Below are 23,344 nucleotides of genomic sequence, written 5' to 3' on the forward strand. Positions count from 1 at the left end.
AGTCATTGGAAAGTGAACTATCTCCAATTCAACAGGTTAATCATTAATATTTGTAGGATTTTCTTGCCATGCTGTATTAGGAGGAGAATATCACCAGACAGACATTTAAATTGTTTTATTTAACTAAAACAACGACGTTATGTGTTCTGGATTTTTTTCTTCAACAGCAAACATATAATATTTTAACAAAACAAGCATATGAATTTTTTTAATTTAGTTAAACATTCAAATTTTTTTTAATCAGGTTTGTTTTTGTTAAAATCAGGATTGTTTAGTTTTTAACTAAAATAGTCACATGAAATATATTTTGCATAAAAACAAAAATTAAATCAACTATGTCAACCAGGTCAACATGAGAAACTTAAAATATTGACTTCTGCAGCTAACTCAGTCGTCTCCACCTTCATTTTCCTGTTTGTTCATAATCTGGAAAAGAAAAACAAGCTTTCCTGCTTGTTCAGGTCTCAAACGATTTCTCAATTTGGAATGAATTAGTCCAAAGGAAGAAAATATTCTTTCTACACTGGCAGAAGAAGCTACTGCTGTTAAAAGTGAGATTATCACTTCCACAGTCTCTGAATCCAAGTGCTTAAGTGACTTCCACCAGTTCACTGGTGTGACTTTCTTTAAAACATCATCAGCAAACGTATTTCTTGAACAGTTCACCCTTAGCTCTGAAGTTTATTATAGTTGGCGTTCTGGAGGGATGATTGCTGGATGTCCATGTTATAGCCAGCTCCTCTTCTTCAGCAGTTAAGGTTTGACCCTGGTACCAAGTACTGAAAATATTTGCAAGAAAATGAGCTGGAGATGGTGCTTGTCCCATTAGTTTTTTTAATGCTTGTAATTTAACTCTGTCATTGCATAATTCTCTTTTTAAGATCTCACTCAGTTCCTTGCAAATGTCAACAGCATCAACAATAAAACAGCTATTTGCCTGCATTTTGTTCAAGGCTACAGAAATGGGTTTCTCAGGGTACTCGGCATGTATTCAACATTTCTCTTAAGCCCAATGTTGAGAACTTTGACTGTGACAGTGCCATCTATTTTTCCCCGATTTTGTTCACAAACTCTCATTAGATTAGGCCGGTTCTTGATATAGTGCCTGAAACAGTCCACTACTGAGTTCCATCGCGTGTCTTGTGGGAGAGTTAGCTTGGTTCCTCCCACTTTTTTCAGAGCAGCTGCTGCAAAGTGGTTGTTGCAGAAGTATTTTGCAATTTCAACAACATTGGCCTTTATTTCTGGAACAATGAAGTCTTTGGCTAGGTGGTGCATCAAATGAGCACTGCAACCGTATGTTATTAGCTTGGGACTCTCTTCTAAATAATTTCTTCTCATCTTGGATACATTTGCAGCATTGTCTGTGACCAAGCTGTGTACTAGACATTTTAATTTTTTTTTTCACAGTTTGTTATAGCTTTTACTGCTACTTCTTGTAAGTATTCTGCTGTGTGTGCATTTCCTGATGTATCAATTGTTTCTGGAAGGAAGACATTCCCATCTGTTATCACACAAGCACATACAACAGGATCATTGTGGACATTGCTCCACCCATCAAGACTCAAGTTAACAATTTTACCCTCTAGACCTTTTGCACACTGCTCAATTTCTCTTTCATACACTTTATCCAACAATTTGCCTGCAGCATCTGCTTTGTTGGGTGGACTATATCCTGGTCTTAATGCCTGAACCATGTTAATGAAGGGTGGGTTCTCAATCATACAGAAAGGAGAGTTTGTTGCATAAACAAACCAAGCAATTTTTTCATCAATTACTTCTTTTTGTAATCTGCTGATTCTTATCAAAAACTTATCTGTGGTTGTTTTTGGATGATGGAGATTTTTTTTTCATTTTGCTACAGGTGATATAATGTGGCTATGTGACAGACACGATGTAACTGACACTATCATTGGCAGATAATTCTGAAACTATAGAAAATGAGGTGATCTTGAAGGTGGATAGTCTTCAGAATCCTGTATGTTTAGGATGGATTCTCCTAAAAAAAAAAAAAATAAGTCAATGCAGTTGTTTAATTATTATTCCCATACTGCTCATTTAGTATTACTCACGGCATTCACTGACACTCAGTACTACTTTAAAGGTGAAATTGTAAAAGGAAGATCTGCCTATTTCTGCTATTTATTTTTTGATCACAACTGCATCTAAAATGATAGTACCATAGAGTAACAGCTATATTTTTCCTCAAATATGAGAAATCAAGAATAGTCCAGAAGGAAGACAGGCAGTCATTAAGAAAGAAGAATGAAATAAAAAAGTTTACCAACCTGAAAATCCTTCATGTTCAGACATGTTCTTTTCACCATCTTCAACGCAGCTTCCTCCCAAGAAGGAACACTTCTCGTGATGTTGTTTCATTCAGGCAAGCAGGCCTTGCATTTCTTTGTTGCTCTGTTTGCATTTTACATGCATGCCTGTCTTACCCACAGGTAGAGGAACTTCATTAAAATAGTCCCAAACTGGGTCTCTCTTACGGCCTGCTGCCATTATAGGTTTTTCATTCTAGTGAGAGAATGGTATAGTAGATCTCAGATCAATGAAGGCTGCACTCAGAAAGACCTCAGAACTTCTGGAATATGCTGCTCAAACAGTTTTACTTTTTGTTTCTACTGACTATCCCTTCCTTCTCACATTTATCTCCAGACTTCATCTCCTTGTCCATATCTATTCTGCCCTCAACAATTCATTGAACTTTTCAATTCATTGAAGTTTTTTAAACTTTACACTTTTAGGGAGAGGTAAGGGATTGAATCAGTGTACACAAATTTGCAGAGGGATGGACAATAGGGTTGAAGTCAGTTATTTCTCACCTCTATATATTTATTTATTTTAAAACATTTTTGCTGTTAACAAGCATGTTATCTCTGAGACACAAATCCACAGTTTGAGAACTGCAAAACTAAGTATCTCTTATCATATCTTCACGACTGAGCATTGAGTCCCATTGGTTAGATAGAAAGATTAACCTAAATAATGTATACAGAATCCCCCAGAACCTCATAAAATTGAGTCTCTAATCCATGAGCTGTTGGAACTCATTTACAAAACTTTTCATAAACACTACATGAATATATTGTTTTATACTATAGAATTAGAATTTATAATCCCTATTCTGTGAGGGGATATCTGTGAGCTATAATGTGTCTTAATTAAAACTATTTTAGATAGATGTTTTCCTCAAAAAGCATTTTATCAAGAAAAATCCAATTTAAATGAAAAAACATCTTTTTTTTTTTTTTGTTTTAATAAATCATTGCTTTTTATCCACCTTGGATTTCTGTAATACTGCATTTGGAACACTCATTCCGCTGACTGAGAATGCTGCTAATATCTTACAAATAGTCTTGCACAGATAAAAGAATGGGTCCTAACGTTTAGCAGCAGGATTTCTTGTGATACTTTTTTACTCTGGAATGTTAAAACTATTTACAAAAATACTGTTTGATCTCAGAATTTTTCATACTCTAACTTCTTAAAGTCATAGATCATTAACAATTAACTTAAACTTCCCTACCTATTAGTAAAGAGGTAAATATTTTCATCCATTTTTAACCTGAAATTTTGATGTAATTGTACAGTAGTTCTATAAACTACGTTGGTAGTAACATAGATTCTTGTTCGTTTAGTGTGAAATGGAGAATTATCTAGACATTTTGTGAAAAGAAAAAGGAAGAAATAGTAGCGCTTACAGCAAAAATGTCATAAACTGTTTCATGAAGTGCTACTTTTATGAATGATATCTGTAGCTGATAATCTCAGCAATAGCACTCTCTAGAAATAGAGAAGATCTTTGGTTTTAATATACTTAAAAAAATCCAACTCAGTTCTGGGAGAACAGGAAGATCATTTGATTCGTGGGCTTTCTCGTTGGAGAAGGCAGGGCCAACATTGTCCTTGGCCATTTGCATGCAATCAGAATTTCAGCTGTCCCATTTCCAGTGTTTTTCACTCCTGACAAGCACATTTACAATAATGAAAAATGATTTTCAGAGTATAAGTATCTGTTTTATACATTGCACATGCACTTTCAAAAGTAGCTTTATGGATTAAAAACGAGTGCTGAAAGCTGTCAAAGTTAAAATTGGCAGTGCTGTATATTTTCCTTCTTTAAATATAGCAGCATCTTTCAGCCTGTTTTATTTTGCTATTGTGAAACATCTGGTTTGAGTGCAGTTTTATCTGTGAAACTATTAAAAAATAGTTTAAATTACTAAAATCAAGCCAAACTTGATTTTTTTTTGCTCTTACAAAAATATGCATTGATTTTAGTATCTAATTTGCACCCACAGGTATCACAGTTTCTGTGTGTTCATATTACAATTTGTTTGTGAACTTATGTGCTTTCATGCATCATCATACTGGAACATGCAGTGCAGATGCAAGGTTGTGTCCACATAATTCAGAAAAATTAGTTCTTGGAGACCACTTCTTGTCTGTCTTCCTTCCATAAGGCATGTAGGACAATCTTAAGCATGTTATGTATATGACTAGAGGGGCTACAAATTTTACTCTTAAGCGAATAAAGGTTCCAATTCATTTTAAACCAAGTCTGATGAAAGAGACAGCAGAATAAATATAGCTGCATAGGCTTTTGTTTGTAGTCATCCTTATCTTCTGAACAGTACCATGCAGATCAAACAATGTTCTTTCAACAGCTGAAAATGATCCAAGAAACTAGTCCAGCTAGTTGCCAAAAACTCAACTTTAAAATGTTGATGTTCAGTATTACGATTACTGAAAGGCCCTTATTAATTTGTCTTTGAGGTATTCTCTAGCACAAAACTAATTTCATTCCAACATACCCTTTTGCTGTGTGGACTATTGGAGTTTCTACTTATTACTTCTAAAAGTATTTAGGAATTATGTTAACCTAATCCAGCCACAGCACAGCTAAATTTTTCTTCCCACATTACACCTCTGTCAGTATTTGTGAGACTTGTCGAAAAGGATGAAGTTGAATATATATGAATGTATAGATCATATTTAAATACGGGAGAACTATATTAGCAATAATGTAAATGAAGCGGCTGCTGCATTCATGCCAGAATGTCAGTCCACCTGTAGTAAAGGATTGATTCCAGTGTATAGGAGAATGAGCGTCTTCTGAGGAATGGCAATATTGATCAAATTGTTATCTACCAATTTTGAGGAATTTGGGAAGAATTCCTGAAAAAAGACAGTGAGAAATCAATTCTTTTTTTTTCTTCTTTTATCTTAATTTGTTCTTGCTTTGTCTTATATTTCTTTCCTCAAACCTCTCTTGGAATCATAACTTGTAAACTGTGGATTCTGAAAACTACATTATCTGCATAATAGTGATTTCATTGTTTTTGGTTAGGGCTCTTGTTTCTTTATGTGGTGTTCACATATTTCCAGACCAAAAGACAGAGGCCATGTCTACATCTAAAGTTTTGCAGCGCTGGTTGTTACAGCTGTATTAGTACAGCTGTATAGGGCCAGCGCTGCAGAGTGGCCACACTTACAGCAACCAGCGCTGCAAGTGGTGTTAGATGTGGCCACACTGCAGCGCTGTTGGGCGGCTTCAAGGGGGGTTCCGGGAACGCGAGAGCAAACCGGGAAAGGAGACCCGCTTCGCCGCGGTTTGCTCTCTCGTTCCCGGAGCCACCCAGCAAACCGCAGGGAAGGAGACCTGCTTGCTCTGGGCTCCGGGAACGAGAGAGCAAACCGGGAAAGGAGACCCGCTTCGCCGCGGTTTGCTCTCTCGTTCCCGGAGCCACCCAGCAAACCGCAGGGAAGGAGACCTGCTTGCTCTGGGCTCCGGGAACGAGAGAGCAACCCGGGAAAGGAGACCCGCTTCGCCGCGGTTTGCTCTCTCGTTCCCGGAGCCACCCAGCAAACCGCAGGGAAGGAGATCTGCTTGCTCTGGGCTCCGGGAACGAGAGAGCAAACCGGGACAGGAGACCCGCTTCGCCGCGGTTTGCTCTCGCGTTCCCGGAGCCACCCAGCAAACCGCAGGGAAGGAGACCTGCTTGCTCTGGGCTCCGGGAACGAGAGAGCAAACCGGGAAAGGAGACCCGCTTCGCCACGGTTTGCTCTCTCGTTCCCGGAGCCACCCAGCAAACCGCAGGGAAGGAGACCTGCTTGCTCTGGGCTCCGGGAACGAGAGAGCAAACCGGGAAAGGAGACCCGCTTCGCCGCGGTTTGCTCTCTCGTTCCCGGAGCCACCCAGCAAACCGCAGGGAAGGAGACCTGCTTGCTCTGGGCTCCGGGAACGAGAGAGCAAACCGGGAAAGGAGACCCGCTTCGCCGCGGTGTGCTCTCTCGTTCCCGGAGCCACCCAGCAAACCGCAGGGAAGGAGATCTGCTTGCTCTGGGCTCCGGGAACGAGAGAGCAAACCGGGAAAGGAGACCCGCTTCGCCGCGGTTTGCTCTCGCGTTCCCGGAGCCACCCAGCAAACCGCAGGGAAGGAGACCTGCTTGCTCTGGGCTCCGGGAACGAGAGAGCAAACCGGGAAAGGAGACCCGCTTCGCCGCGGTTTGCTCTCTCGTTCCCCGAGCCACCCAGCAAACCGCAGGGAAGGAGACCTGCTTGCTCTGGGCTCCGGGAACGAGAGAGCAAACCGGGAAAGGAGACCCGCTTCGCCGCGGTTTGCTCTCTCGTTCCCGGAGCCACCCAGCAAACCGCAGGGAAGGAGATCTGCTTGCTCTGGGCTCCGGGAACGAGAGAGCAAACCGGGAAAGGAGACCCGCTTCGCCGCGGTTTGCTCTCGCGTTCCCGGAGCCACCCAGCAAACCGCAGGGAAGGAGACCTGCTTGCTCTGGGCTCCGGGAACGAGAGAGCAAACCGGGAAAGGAGACCCGCTTCGCCGCGGTTTGCTCTCTCGTTCCCGGAGCCACCCAGCAAACCGCAGGGAAGGAGATCTGCTTGCTCTGGGCTCCGGGAACGAGAGAGCAAACCGGGAAAGGAGACCAGCTTGATTACCAGAGGCTTCCTCCTTCCACGGAGGTCAAGAAAAGCGCTGGTAAGTGTCTACATTGGATTACCAGCGCTGGATCACCAGCGCTGGATCCTCTACACCCGAGACAAAACGGGAGTACGGCCAGCGCTGCAAACAGGGAGTTGCAGCGCTGGTGGTGCCCTGCAGATGTGTACACCTTCAAAGTTGCAGCGCTGTAACTCCCTCACCAGCGCTGCAACTTTCTGATGTAGACAAGCCCAGAGTGTTACTGCACAGTTGTAAAAAAGGACATTTATACAAAACATTATTAGAAGCCTATAGTTATTGAATGTATGGTCAGCATTCCATAAACTGTGCCCCTGTATCACAACCTACCTATGGGCCAGCAAGGGGATTATTTGATTAAACCCTGGGGACATAACAGTGAGGAAAGGTAGGGTAGACTCTGCTACTCCAGAGCCATCTCTTTCCTTCCTCCACCTTCCCTTGCAATGTACAGGAAAGGGGTTTCAGGGAAGGAAGAGATTTCTTCACTTTCCCAGCTGCTCATTGGGTATGCAACTGGGGGAGCTGATTGATTATCTTGTGTGCTTTCCCCAGCTTTCCCTGTCCCTGAAGCCCTCTGAACGTGCAACAGCCCCACTTTCCCTGTCCTGTAATGGAAATATAGTTTGGACTGCCTTTCCAACATGCTGAGAGTCTGACCACATCACCAGATTTAAGAATCAGGAGTGAATTTTTTTCCCCCAGGGCAAGATTCACAAGATGCCTAGCAGTTGTTTTTGCCTTCCTTGCAGCACTCTGGAAGCCTGGTTTCAGGTTAACAAAGAGTAAGGACAGGAATTTATAAGTCGTAAGTTTATAAGTGGAGTTTATAAGTTTGTGAAGCTGGTGTCCAGTGTGGATAAGAGGCTTAAAGAGACGACTCCCAGAAATCAACTTGAGCAAGAGACTCAGGGAATAACTTGTAGAACCTATTAGCCTCCAGAAGAAGGGTAGACCATAAATTTTTGCAGAATGAGGTACCCTTCATGTTTGCCCCCATCCCCTTTTCTGAAGAGAGGGTAAGAAGATTATGAGGTGAGCTGAATCCTAGGAATTAGGCGGAAGGGGACCAGCCATGAATATTGGTTATTTGGCATGGAGGCCATTTAATATACGCGCTGGGACTGAAGTAAAGCCTAAGGGTTTCTCTTTCTCTCTGACACACGCACGCACACGCCATAAAGTTGCAGCCTTCTGTTTTAAAATCCATCCCTTTATGTTATATTCTTCTTTGTGCACTGATCAGTCTGCTTACATTCACCCAACCTCTGCCCGAGTATATTTTCAATATATAAATCTTCATAATCCACTACCCAAAAAGTGTGATCTACTAACTCAACCACACACTATTCCTCAGTTCTTCTGCCCATTTCAGAGATACCAACATCTAGACTTTATTTCCAGAGGCTCAGTGATCCAAGTTTCCAGCAGCCCACAGTGATCCAGAGGTTACATCAAGGATCAGCAACCTATGGCATGCGTGCCAAAGATGGCACGTGAGCCAATTTTTAATGGCACGCGGCTGCCTGCTGGGACTCCGTGTGTCATTAAAAATCCTACCAACGTGGCAAGCCGCGGGGCCCGTGGTCCTGGGCCGGAGTGCCGGCCCGAGCGCAGCAAGCCGCTGCCACCTCCCCTGCCTTCCCCTGGAGCCCTGCTGCCGCATGCACAGCGCTCTGGGGGCTGGGGCTAGGCACTCCCTCGGGGCAGAGTTTGGCTCCGTGGGGAGGGAAAGATGCTCCCCGCCCATCCGGAGCCCTGCTGCCGCGCGCACAGCGCTCTGAGGGGTGGGGCGGAGCAGGGCTGCATGCACAGGGGTGGCGGCAGCAAGGCTCCGGATGAGTGAGGAGCTTCATAGTAAGGGGACCGGCTCTGGGGCTGAGCAGGGGGTTTGGGTAAGGGGTGGGGGAAGTCAAGGGACAGGGAGCAGGGTGGATTGCATGGGGAGGTGGTATACGGGGGGGTGGTATACTGGGGGGGGTTAGGGGCAGGGGTCTCTGGAGGGGGCAGTCAGGGAGCGGGGGGGGTTGGATGGGGCATGGGAGTCCCGGGGTCTGTTTGGGGGGTGGATAGGGGTCAGGGCAGTCAGGGGACAGGGAGCAAAGAGGGTCTTGGGGAAGCAGTTAGGGTGTGGGGGGGGTCTCTGGAGTGGGTGGTCAGGAGACAAGGAGCTGCGGGGGTTGGATGAGTTGGGAGTTCTGGGGGGACTGTCAGGAGGTAGGGGTGTGGAGAGGGATTGTGACAGGCAGGGAGTGGGTGAGGGGGTTTATGGGTCCAGAGTTCTGGGGATCCTGTCAGGGGGCAGTGAGCAGTTAGATCGGCATTGGACTCCAGGGGGTCTGTCTGGGTGCGGGGGTGTGGATAAGGGTTGGGCAGTCAGGGGACAGGTAGGGGGTAGGGTCCTAGGGGGGCAGTCAGGGGATAAGGGGCAGGGAGGCTTAGATAGGGGGTGGGGTCTGTCATAGTATAATTCCCAGATCTGAACCTTAGCGTCCAAAATATGAGTACTAGCATGAATTTCCCTAAGCTTAATTACCAGCTTAGATCTGATATGCTGCCACCAGTCAGGACTTAGGTAGAGCGCCTGATAGACTCTGGTCTCCCCCAAAACCTTCCCTGGGGACCCCAAGACCCAGATTCCCTGAGTCTCACAACAAAAGGGAATAAACCATTTCCCTTCCCCCTCCTTTCTTCCTCCCAGCTCTTCCCACCCTGGGTACACTAGGAGAGAGAGACAGATTCAAGCTCCGTGAATCTAAACAAAGGGATTCCCCCTTCACCCCTCCTCCTTCCCCTCACCCAGGGGCAATACAGATTCAAGCTCCGTGAATCTAACACAAAGAGGAAATTTATCCTTCCCTTCTCCCCACCAATTCCCTGGTGAGTACAGACTCAATTCCCTTGAGCCTCAACTGGGGAAAAAATCAAACCGGTCTTAAAAAGCAAAACTTTTAATAAAAAGAAGGAAAAAAAGTACAAGTTATCTTTGTAATTTAGATGGTAAATATTACAGGGTCTTTCAGCTTATAGACAATAGAAAGAAAGCTTTCTCCAGCAGAAATACATTTTAAAATACTTTCACCCAAATACACCTAAAAACTCTACCAGCCAGATACACAGTTGCAAATACAGAAAAACAATTAAAAAAACTAAACTGTCTTTCTACTGTTGTACTTACAAAATTGGAACAGAAGATTAGAGAGCCTGTAGGTATGTGTGGTCACTCTCAGAGCCTAGAGAGAACAAAGCAAAACCCAAAAAAACACACACAGGCTTCCCTCCACCGAGATTTGAAAGTATCTTGTCTCCTGATTGGTCCTCTGGTCAGGTGTGGCAGGTCACTGTTTGTTAACCCTTTACAGGTGAAAGAGACATTAACCCTTAGCTATCTGTTTATGACAGGGTCCCAGGAGCGGGGGGGTTGGCGGCTCGGGGGGGGGGGCAGTCACCCAGCCCTCTGCCCTGAGCCCTGCACCCTCAGACACCCCCAGGCCCCTGCCCTGATCCCTGTACCACCAAGCCCTCTGTTGACTCCTTTACCCCCCCCATGACGCCAGCCCTGACTGGCACCCTCACACATACCCAGCCCCCCTACCCTGACATCTGCACCTCCCTCACAAGCCCTCTGCCCTGACTCTTGCACCCCCCACATCCACCCCCCCCATCCCATGCACTCTGCACATCCCCAACCCCACCCTGAGCACCAAACGGGAGCCCCTGCACACTCACTTACATTCCCACCTGCACCCCTTACACCACATGGGAGCTGCCAAGGTAAGTGCCCCCACACCCAAACCTCCTGCCCCAACCCTGAACCCCCTCCTCCATTCTAGCTCCTGGCCAGACCCTTCACCCCCAGCCCTGTTTTTGGTCCACTCCAATTCTCAGCTCAGTGCAGAAAAAGGAAGAGAATGGACCAGAACCAGGGAGAAGGTAGGTACCCACTGTATGTGGGCAGGGCTGGGACCCCAGACCAGCACTGGGCTGAGTGGGTCCAGCGGCTGGCAGGAGCCGGAGGATGGAACCCCTGAGCGGCAGTGAGCTGAGCCTCTCAGCCCACTGCCGGTCTGGGGTCCCAGCCACCAGCCCCACACAGCCCGCTGCCGGTCTGGGGTTCTGGCTGCCAGACCCTTCCCAGTTGAGGTCCCGGCCACAGGCCCCACTCAGCCCACTGCCGGCCTAGGTGAACAGAACCCCAGACCAGCAGCGGGCTGAGTGGGTCGGTGGCATAAGATCAACATTTTAATTTAATTTTAAATGAAGCTTCTTAAACATTTTGAAAACCTTGTTTATTTTACAGTACAACACTAGTTTAGTTCTATAATATATAGACTTGTAGAGAGAGACCTTCTGAAAAACATTAAAATGTATGACCGGCACGCGAAACCTTAAATTAGAGTGAATACATGAAGACTTGGCACATCACTTCTGAAAGATTGCCGACCCCTGGGTTACATTGTATCTTCTTCTCAGTATTCAGAAATACCTTCCATTATTCTGGTGTGAGACAACCTAATTTGTCCCATAAATCTTCCTTTGATGGACTGGAAAACTTGTTAACCCTTCTAATGTGAATAAGAAACCCAATTTGTCTGAGAGGAAGGGTCACAGATTTGACTGATTTCCATGAACGCTAGTGATTTATCTCACAGAATTCATTAGTTCCACCAGCTGCATCACCGATTACAAAATCCATGGAGCTCTCACCTGTTCACGTTACTAAAAAACAAGACGAAAATTCTCTAGTCTTCCAGAACTGAAGAAATAAAAATTTTATATATTTGAGCTAATTGAATGAATGAATGAAATTTCTATATCCAATTTTTTTTGAGAAATATGACCTTTAAAGTGTCTTTTTATAACTCTCTGTAAAAAAAAAAACAAAATACCACCAACTATTAGAATGTACCCTGTACATTTTGTGCATATACATATACTCATTTAATATTTTTATATTTATATCAGTAGTAAAAATCCTAACTATTCCATTTATAATGCAGTTCATTTTTATTACAGCTCAGTTCCAAGAAACAAAAATCCATTCCAGGAGGTAAGTCATGTAGAAATCATACTTTTTCCAAATCCAGATCTAGGTATTATAGTATCAGTATTTTTAAAAGTTCCAGTCATTTCATGGTTGTGAATTCAGAAAATGGGAGATTCTGTTTGCAAAATCACTAGTCTAATTATATTCATTATTGATTATACTTAGCAGTTATGCTGGAGAGCTCCTTTCATCTTCAAAGGGTTGTACAAGCATTAACTACTCCTTACAATACCCCTGCAAGGTAATTATTAGTGATTTAATGATAGAGCCATAACCAGAATGCAGCAATTTTAAACTCCCAGTCCTATACTTAGTCCTTTTAGAACACAGTGCCTCTCTAAATGTAGTCATCCATAAGTCTTTACACATAGCTGGATACTGCAAAGCAGTATTTGTAAGCAACAGTTCCAATAACAACTCAAATTGTATTTAATCATTTGCTGCCTTTTTAATTCATTTTCCACAAACATTTGTGGAAAGTGGTGGGTTTTTTATTTTCACAGTGATGTTTGCTAAAACAAAAATCTCATGAGTATTTATTTTAACACAATCATGCTAAGGTTTGAGGTGAAAATGCTTGCACAGCCATCTTGATATGTCTTTGGTTTCCCTTCTCTTTTGGTTTGTATTCACTTGGAGACCAAAAACAATACCATGTTACTTGAGTAACCATACATCATAAATAGCAAATAGTCAGTGAATATGTTGCAAATAACTTATAGGCTGAAATATGTTCACATAAAGTATTCAAATAATTTTGAACATGGAACAAATTAGTAAAAATCCACCGGTTTGTGGATAGTTCATGAATAGGGGGGAAAAAGCTAATAGGTCATCCCCTTTACAATTTTCTTGAACATACCCCAGAAAATGTTGCTATTCTTCGATGGTCGTTAGATTATTAAACCTTCTAATATTAAATGAGAATCTAAAAGAAAATAAAAAATAGTTAAAATATCTTAATAGTAATAGCAGTGTTAGAAGACAGAGCATCTTTATCAAATTTAATTCTTAACCTTCCACCAGTGCCAAAACAATGATTAAAAATACTTCCACTAATGGTTATCTCAGTAAAATTAATAACTCATAGATTCAAAGTATTCCATTTTCTTCTATCAAGAAATATTTGAAACGTCAAAATCTTCTGAAAAGCTAAATTAGATAAGGAAAATTTTATAGCTCTGTTTTGTTTGAAGCCTGTGGTTTTCTGTCCCCTAAATGATTATAATTGCAGTATTGGTAATTCAAGTATTATCCTTAGTAATAGATCCTTTAAGTAGAATTAGGTTTGTAAGATTAACAGGCGGCCCAAATTATTTGTTGCTTCATTATTTGTTCGCTTTTGAAAACTCCATGTTAGAAAAAAGTTGCTGTTTAATAAAACTGGTTTTCATCTCATTTTTTAATTAAACTCCATATACTATAGAAATTTGACTGCATATTCTAATTATCTCTTCTTCTATGTGTTTGTATTTTAGGCAATTGTTTTTGTAGTTGGAGGAGGCAACTACATTGAATATCAAAATCTTGTTGACTATATTAAGGTGAAGTACATTTTGCCAATTATATCCTATAGTTAACTGATTACAACTAATTGTAGCCTATGTAACTTATCTTTTCAATCTCATAGGAACTTGTTATATTAAGTTCAGCTGAAATGCTTATGTTTATATACAACCTGGAAAAAATTATGTAGAAAAAAAAATCAGTAACAAATTTGGGTTTTGGTCTTGAAATGGTGAATGCATATTAGCTCTGTCTGCAATTTTGTTACCACAAAACTTGCAATATAGCTGAGAGTTAGACTACTATACTACATTCCAAATTGTTTCACCTTAGAATAATGTTTTACATAATAGAGAAATTGAAATCTGTAAATTTAGATGTGATGAATTGACCATTAACCTCATTTCTCTTCGCTGTTCAGGAGCAAGGAAAAAGTATTTTCTAGATAAAATGTTGACCTCATCACTTTTTTTACAGATAAAAAGACTCGAAAAGTAACTGTAATTGTAGAGGAATTACTCAAATATACACTACAGGCAATGTCAAGAGTTCTTCTCAACTGACTGTTGAACATCATCATCATCGGTGCTTTGAGTCACAGTGTAGTTTTCATTTACAACACATCACTACTAAAATAATATTTGCTGCCTAGTAATTGTCAGAAACATCCAGGGAACAGAGATCTTTATACATAACTGTACTGCCCTGTCAAATAGCTTTGATACTATCAGCTTTGCTAATCACTAGGAAATATGAAGATTGCGGTATAAGACCCTGAATTATATGAAATCATATAATATGGTTGGAGTACTCCAATCCCCATCGCATTTGATACTATTTCACAACCTTGTTTGATTAATTTTGATTGGTAGAAGTTAGATAAAGCAGTTGTCGCCACCTGTCATTAAAGATTAGATGCTACTCAGGAATATTCTTCAGTAACTTTAATCTGCATGCATCAAAAGCTCTTATTAGCCAACTGCTCTTTGTGCATGACTCTGCACTTGTAGTCTACTCAGAGCAGGCTGGCAGATAATGGCATCTTGTTTTACAACAGTTTCATTTTGGTGTGAGAGTTAATGTTTCAAATGCTGAATATATTGCAAACACCAAACAGGCTTTTGAAACACACATCAGAATTAACAGTATAGCAGTAAGCATGGTGACATTTACCCACCTTGGAAGAATCTTCACTAAAAAACATATTGAAGTCATTTACCTAGTAAGCTTTATTGGATTGTTTGTATGATTGTTTGTGTGCAAGCAACATGACATTTGGCTTTGCCAAAGAACAAACTGTATAGTATAGTAGTGCTTTCCATCTGTACTATATGCTGCAAAGACATGGACTAGCTTTTGGTTGCTTGAGGCTGGAAAAGACTTTTTTTTTTTTTTAAATTTCTGACAGTACTGGTTCATGTTTGACTGCTGGAATACAGGCAATGCTGTTGAATGTGCATCTCAACTGAACAAGTCATGCCCCACAAGTTGTTGAGAAACAAACACCAGAACAACTAATCTTTGGTGAACTAGTTGGTGGTAAACAGACATAAGGTGAATAAAGGAAATATTTTGAAGGCACTAACAAGCATGTCAGGATGCTATAAACAACAATTATAATAAATGGCAAATGAAGCTGTCTGAGGTTAACTTCATCTTTGCAGTGAAGAGCCTGGACTCCTTCAGGAAGTTAGCAAGGTGCTTCTTTGTGGTATAATGTAAACTTAACTGATTCATTTTACATAAGACGTCTTGAATGGGCAAAGCAGATCTTTAGGACTCAGCCCAGTCACTTTCTGCAGAACTAGAGCACCATATCTGAGGAAGTGGGTATTCACCCACGAAAGCTCATGCCCCAAAACGTCTGTTAGTCTATAAGGTGCCACAGGATTCTTTGCTGCTTTTACAGATCCAGACTAACACGGCTACCCTCTGATACTAGAGCACCATAGTGATTAGTTTACCAATACATTGTGTTCAAGGCTGTGTTCTCAAAAAGAAGCTAGAAACTAGTTTTCAAATAAAAGCTGAGATTCTCCTATACATTTCTACTTACTTCAAATCAAGGGGAGGAGGCGCTACAACTAGGGGTTTTTCTCTGATGGCTTTTAAAGAAAATAAACTATTTATTTTCCTCTTAGCTGATTGCTGAAGCCCAGCTAATACCAAAACTGCCAGGCCAACTACTACTGCCAATCATTAGAGGGATTTGGGAGCAGTTGCTTCCCTGAGAGATCGCTTCTTTCAAACCTTGCTTAAGTCACTCTGGTGAGAGGATTGGGCTGCTGGCAGAAACTTCGTTTTAGACACTTCAGTTTAAAGCAGTAAGTGGGAACCCATCAAGTGAAGATCACCACAGATACTTCGAGACACTATTCTATATGGTTATCAAATGATAACGTGTTAAAGAGCAATCAGCAATCTTGAAAGGTAGAGTAGATTCTTAGAGATACACAGCTGGTATATCAATCCACAGATCCTGTACACCCCAGTGCAGTTATTCTGTAGGGAAGGGATACAATGATCAGATAAAATGAATTAGTAAAGGATTTAGGGAGGTATTCTTTAAAGGAGTGGAAATGGGGTTCAGGCCTCCCATGACTGGTACAGCAGAGAGCCAACCCACCCCCATTTACAGCCTCCCTTAATCCTTACTGGGGGGGGGAGGACTGGCAAAGTCCAAGCAGCACGTTAGCTGTGCACCAGGATGAGTAAAAAGGGAGGGCTGACAGGAGTTCCCTCATCCTTAGTATATGTAATTTATTTTGGAATTACCTGCACTGTACACATGTATCTGTCGAGTACTCCCAGACATGTAGGAATAAAGTTGTGGACTAATTAAACCAGTGGTTCTCAAACATTTGTGTGCAAGACAAATCAGACTCCTGGAGGGGTATGGTAGTCTGGAAAGATTGAGAGTCACTGAATTAAATCACAATTATATCTCCTGTCCTCCTTCCAGCATAGCCAGACAAGGATTGTTCATCTCTGAGGAAAGGGTAGTTTTACCTCGCTCATGTTCTGATTTGCCTGTAGCAGCATTAACTAAGCTTCAAAAGAAGGTTAAAATCAACCCTCAGGGCTTAAGGAGAATCACAGTAATCTGATGCATATATGGAAATGGAAGAAAAGGTTGCATAAGGTTAATTGGCATAAACACAGCTTTTTTCCTAGCATCTTTTTCAACATCATAAAAAAACTTGTGTTTTCTGTTGTAAAACTTTCTGGTCATAGGTTCTGCAGATCTTGTCTTGATGATCTATTTAAAAGATAAAATTTTGTGTGTTGGGTATTAGTAATAAAACTCTTACTCAAAGCCATTTTAAGGTACTATATCCCTGTTTACAAGACTGAATGGCATTAAGTCTAAATCCTTACCTCTGTCAAGTAGTATGCTGTATCACAGAAGCTTTAGACCCAGTGTAGTTTTCCATATGACTTTACATTTAGATTTTGTTTGATCCCCATAATGAACTTGGAATTTAATCTGAAAATCAGTTAAGTTATTTTATACAGCTTGAAATACATCTCCAATAATTGTTTGGCTATAAAATCTTGATTTGAATGTCTCAACCAAGTACTGGATTTTAAATTAAGTACTTTGATCTTATATTTGATTATTAAACCACTATGGTTAACTTTTTTAAAATAAGCTTAATGTTTTATTTAAAATGATATATTTTTTAAAAATGTATGTGTTGGAGAGCTGAAGGATGACAGTTCTGTTTCATGGCAACTTTGGAGGTTTTGAAATGGTTCATTCTGCATTGGAATGAAAACAAAGCTTTGTGTTTGTTTTTGAAAAAGCAAAATTGTCCAAATGTTCATTTCCCAGTCAAAAATCTGAGCTGTTTGGTACGGTGTGGATGTAGTGCACTGGCCTGGGATGTGAGAGTCACAGGTTTAAGTCCCTGTACCTCCCTGGTTCAGGGTTTTTTCATCCTAGATTAATCAGACAGAGCAGGGACTTTGAACCAGGGTCTTCCATATCCCAGGCTAGTACCCTAAACATGAGGCTAGAATGACTCTCTCTCTCTCTCTCAACCTTTACAACAAAAACTTCATCAAAACTGTCTGTGTGAAAAATCTAAGCTTTGATAGGTCAGCATACAATATGACAAAAATTTATTTTACTGAAAATGTTCTGATTAGCTTTACTGTATGTTCATTCAGACAGATACTGCATTGCTAAATACATTTTGTGTATTTAAAGAACTGCAGCCAGACTCAAGCAATATTTGAACAAAATTAGGAGTAATTTTTCCATAATGCTCTTGCACAATTACCCATGTGTGTACATGTCTTATTTAAGGTGCTCTGAATGCAAAACAAATGAAGTTACGCAATCAGTTTAGTGTCTATGCAAATTAGACCGCAAATAGTCACACTTGCCTTCACAGTTTTGAAGATTTTGACCCTAATATTTTGTTAGACTCCTATTCAAATCCTGTATAAAAACCATTTTTCTTTCCAGTCATTCCAAATTGTGTATGTAAATGGAAGTATTATTCTCTAAGACTTTCTTTTTCTAATCTTCTGTCTGATTTATTCATTGATACCTCAGTCTAATATTTATAGAATCAGAACTCATCAGCACGGAAGAAATGTTGATGTCCCAAACCCAGGACTGAGGCACCACTGGCAGCATGACAACCCTAATTTTAAACAAGTGTGCTTTGATGTTCTTCTTCAGCTAAATGCAGACATGTATTCCAAGTAGATGTTTGCACACTGGAGCCTTTTGTCCAGCAGGACCCAAAGAAGGGAGATACTCACACCTCATGCCTGTAGCCTGGCAGTGTTGCCCCGACCCCCCTCAGTTCCTTTTTACTGGCTTCAGGTATAGTCAGAGCTCTGTGTGGCTGTTACAACCTCACATATTTATAGCCCGACCTCCTCACACAGGATCATGGCTGCACCCTGCTCCAGTGATCAGCTCTCTGCACTTTGTGGCGTGGCTGCTGCATGGCTTAGAGAGGAAGAACGATGTTTTTTGGAAGGCTGTCCAACAGGTCCTACTTAACAGCAGGAGACCTTCCATTAGAATGACCTACAGGGCAAAGTGGAAGAGGTTTTCTGCATGGTCCTTGGCCCATCAGTCCCATCTGATAGAGGCTTCCTGTAGCACCTTCAGGAATCAGGCCAAATATCGGCATTTCATCCCCCTATCCAAGGGAAATCTGTTTTCTCAAAACAAAATTCTTGAGAAGTCTCCTCCGCCTGCATACTCCAGTCAGAAAGGTGGCCCCTTTGTGCGACTTGAACATGGTTTTAGCGGCTATAATGGGGCCTCCATTTGAGCCCCTTGCTTCCTGCCTGCTGCCCCTCTTGTTTCAAAAGACTGCATTCTTGATAGGTATTACCTGTGCCAGGAGGGTATAAGAGTTGTAGGTCCTGATGGCTGGGCAGTTCTCCAGGACCAAGGTGATGCTTCGGCCACACCAAAGTTTGTATCCAAGGTGGTGTCTCAGTTTCACCTGAACCAAGTCATGTATTTACCTGTATTTTTCCCCAAGCCGCATTCCTCCCGGGAGGAGCAACACCTCCACACACTAGATGTTCGATGCTGTCTGAACAGGACTGAAAAGTTGTGTGTTTTGCCTCGTCTATTCATATCATATTCAGACTGCATGAAGGGACAATTGGTCTCTGCGCAGACCATCACTAGATGGACAACGTTTTGCATTAGGTGTACATATGAGATGGCGTTGGCTGTGCCTCCTCAGCACATACGGATGCATTTGATGAGAGCAGAAGCAATATCAATGGCCTTCCTTAATGGTATTTCCATATTGGACATTTGTAGTGCAGCCATGTGGTTGTCTGTACACACATTAATGGACCATTATGCAATCACTGCTTCTTCCAGAACAGACGCTAACATCAGAAGAGGAGTCCTACAATCCTTGCTTAGGTAGACTCTGGATATTCGGTGCAAAGGAACTGAGGGGGGAGTGTCAGGGTGGCTCCACCTCTTATAGCCAAGGAAGGTGCTATGGGCATGAGCGCCACCCTTCTACGGGTACTGCTAGGCAAAAGACTGGTGCATGCACACATCTACTTGGAATACAAGTCTACATCACATCTCAAAGAACTGTGGTTACAAGTAGCCGTTTCTTTTTGAAAGTTAGATCAATAGCACTAAACTCACAGGTCTTGAGCGGAATGGAAACAACACAGGGTAGAAGCCTTGCAAATTTCCTTGCAGTGCTTCACCAGTGATCCACAACTCTTCCTTCTTAGAGACTGTCTGGAGTAATCAGTTCTCCAGAGCTATTAATCTTTGGTAAGAATACCCTTTTTGGAAATGTTTACGATGTGGGCATGTCTGTAAGGGACTGCACTGAAACCCAAACTCATCTCAAAAAAGCCACCAAACAGCTTTCAAATAGCAATATATTTGATGACAATGTCAGTGATCACAGTAATGAACTATATTTCAGCTAATTACAAGAGTTTAAAAAGTTCTTCATTCCATTATCTTCATTACTAGAAGACTTGCAGTGCCCCAAGGGAAAAGATTTCTTTTTGCAAACATGCAAATACACATTGAATGCCCAGTGTCTTTAACTAATTAACTTTCTTTGGAAGACGTAGTTTATCTCCCTGTCTTTAAAAAAAAGATAAAATGTTTTAGCAAGCTGGCAGGCTGCCTCCTCCCTAAGGTTTGGCAGACCACTCTTAGTTCCAACAGCCAGTGTTTTCATAGGTGGGAGACAACATGATGAGGTAAACCCCTCTTCCTCATCACTGTAAGCAGATTATAAAGTGAGAAAAAGCAAAATAACATCAACACAGTTATTTGAAAGTACTGGAGGATCTCAAATGTGCACTTGTGGGTCTACTTTTTGAAGGGATTTGGTTAACAGTTTAATACTGGAAATATTTTCTCATTGTTTCTATATTTCGTGTACATCTTATACTGCATTTTGGAGATGAAAGAATCAGGATGATTTTTCAGCCTTAGAAACTATTAGGAAAATGTTGCTGGAACAAAAACAATTTATAGTCACTGCAAATTGAATGTTTTATCCAAAGTTACTGTATTTAAATGAGCAAGTAGTAGTATAGTAGATTGGCATGAATGTGATACCTCTGTTTTTGGGTAAGGGACTTTATCGTCAATGTACTGTTGTATTAGGCTTTTCCCTGTCATGCAATGGGCTGTAGATTGGGGGGTTTAGGCTTTACTGTAATACAAATAATAATGCATTGCTACCTGTCAAGGGTCCTTCCCCACTCTGAACTTTAGGGTACAGATGTGGGGATCTGCATGGAGACTTCTGAGCTTAATTACTAGCTTAGATCTGATATCACTGCCACCATCCAGAATTTTCAGTGTCTGGATCACTCCCTTCCCCCAAAAACCTTCCCCTCCCAGGGTAGCCTGGAGAGACCCCTTCACCAATTCCCTGGCGAGTCCAGATCCAATCTCTTGGATCTTAAAACAAGGAAAAATCAATCAGGTATTAAGAAAAAGGCTTTTAATTAAAGAAAAGAAAGGTAAAAGAAAACCCTCTGAGAGAGAGTAGCATACCAGCTACTCTCACAGACAACAGATTCAAAATAAAGAGGATGTTCTTCTGGACACAAATTTAGTTACACAAAAAATACCCAATTTGATTCTACCTCTAATTACATAAGACAGTTACAAAGAAATAAACATAAACCTATTTATTCCTTTCTAAAACTTACTACTCTGATAAGAGGCTGGTTCCTTGATCTTTTTCACTCCAGCTGAAACTGAAACTCTAAACAAAGGAAAAACTTCCCTCCTTCCTTTTGAAACATCTTGTTCCCTCATTGGTTCCTCTGGTCAGGTGTTAGCTAGGCTAGGTGAACTTTTTAACCCTTTACAGGTAAAAGAGGCATTAACCCTTAACCATCTGTTTATGACACTACCATTCTTATAACAATGCCTTATATTATAAAACAAGGATGTATGGCTTTTCTGTGGGAGCTCAGGAGGAAGCCCTTCAGATGGAGATTTTATATCCTTTTAAAAGTTGTAACAAAGGACTGACAATTAGATTCTGAGCTCGTCTGTATGGGAAGCTGGTCCTGATTAATTAGTTCTGATTAGTTCCCTGTGTGGATGTTCTTATTCCAGAATAAGAAGGCTTTATACCAATTTTGCTTAGTCCATTTTGAAAGTGGATTCATTTTAGGGCTTGTCTACATAGGAACACTAAGGAAAATTAATAAAATTAACTTTTAAAGTTAAATTTCATTAACCCCCATGACTGTGCTCTTATTCAGAATTAAAATGGCCTTAATTTGGATTACTTTAATTCTTAAATTTACACCTTTTAAGACCTATGTAGATAAAACCTAATTCAGAATAAGGCCCTCTTATTCCAGAATAAGATCTAGACAGGAAGTTATTGCAAAATATCTCTTCTGCTTTAAATTCACACCCTACGTTAACCCAAATTAATTTACCAGTAGACAAGCCCTCTATTTAATTGATCTACGTGTGTGAAGAATGCCTCATTTTTCACTGTTTTCTGACTTTGTCCCATTATTTCCCGATTTCTTCCACTTAATCAACATTGTTTTATTTTCTTGTGAGGCATTTACTTTTCCTACCTTGATCAGCAACATAGTTTTTATACTAGAAGAACAAGTTCCTCACATGATCTCTGACTGCTAAAGTTATTGTTTTGTACACAACTAGTTAATCACCCACATTGTTGTTTTATTAAAACTGATCTCTCCTTATCTTTTCTTTTCACAGGGCAAACAAGGCAAACATGTCTTATATGGCTGCAGTGAACTTTTCAATGCTGCACAGTTTATAAAACAGGTAAGTTACCACTAATATCATTTTAAACTTTCAATACTTTGAGTTAATTGCCTTAATATCTCATAGCTGACTTTATTGGATTCGGTTGTAGAAATTGAACTATTTTAAACACTTTAATGCAAATTGAAATAAAGATCAACTGGTAAAAGTTAAAAAAAAGATTCTCATAAAATGTTCGTGTTAATCTGAATCTGTAAAAGCAGCAAAGAGTTCTGTGGCACCTTGTCATGCATCCAACGAAGTGGGTATTCACCCACGAAGGCTCATGCTCCAATACCTCTGTTAGTCTATAAGGTGCCACAGAATTCTTTGCTGCTAACAAAATTTAAGAAACCTGAGTTGTAAATGGGTATTTAGCAAGTGCACTTGTAACAGATGAATATGGTTTGCAATCAAGTATGCTTTAATTAAATGTCTCCAAGTAACATAAACTGTTATAGAGAAGATGGATTGATTTCACAGAACTCCTCCAAATTCACATGTCAATCCATATTAGCTGTTGAAATACCCCAGCAGGGTAAACACCTCCATCTGACATTGTTTTGAAAGCTTTGGCTTAAGCTTTTCACATTTAGGCTCTGTCTATACTACCAAGGTAAGTCAACCTAAGTTACACTACTCCTGCTACATGAATAACGTAACTGGAGTCAACATAGCCTAGGTCGTTTTACCGCGGTGTCTACCCTGTGCTGCACTGACAGGAGACGCTCTTCCATCAGCTTACTTTACTCTTCTCCATCCGGTGGAATACAGAGTTGACCAAAGAGTGATCTGCAGTCGATTTAGCGGGCCTTTACTAGACCTGTTAAATTGACCCCCACTGCATCAATTGCAGCAGGATCGATCCCCAGTAACTGTAGACATGGCCTAAGTGCCTGACCTTGAGAGTGCTACACCCGTGAACTGCAGTAGGAGTTGCAGGTCCCCCATACCTTTTGGAATAAGCCCTTAAATGACAGTGAGATGTAATTAACAGTAATATCAATTTCTCCACACTCC

General features: G+C 41.2%; 1 protein-coding gene across 3 annotated transcripts in view; it reads left to right on the forward strand.

Annotated features, from left to right (window-relative positions):
- SCFD1 (sec1 family domain containing 1) overlaps positions 1–23,344 on the forward strand; it is a 152,781-nt gene that overhangs the window by 123,785 nt on the left and 5,652 nt on the right. For all 3 annotated transcript variants that reach the window (XR_007774508.1, XM_050953890.1, XM_050953891.1), the window contains exons 22-24: positions 12,003–12,036; positions 13,512–13,577; positions 22,277–22,345. Coding sequence is in view for 2 of the 3 variants with exons in the window: in XM_050953890.1 (XP_050809847.1) it covers positions 12,003–12,036; positions 13,512–13,577; positions 22,277–22,345 (169 nt within the window). In the remaining variant the exon portion in view is untranslated. The remainder of the gene's footprint in view (positions 1–12,002; positions 12,037–13,511; positions 13,578–22,276; positions 22,346–23,344) is intronic.

Source organism: Gopherus flavomarginatus, chromosome 5 (genome assembly GCF_025201925.1).
Source record: "Gopherus flavomarginatus isolate rGopFla2 chromosome 5, rGopFla2.mat.asm, whole genome shotgun sequence".
Lineage (NCBI taxonomy): Eukaryota > Metazoa > Chordata > Testudines > Testudinidae > Gopherus > Gopherus flavomarginatus.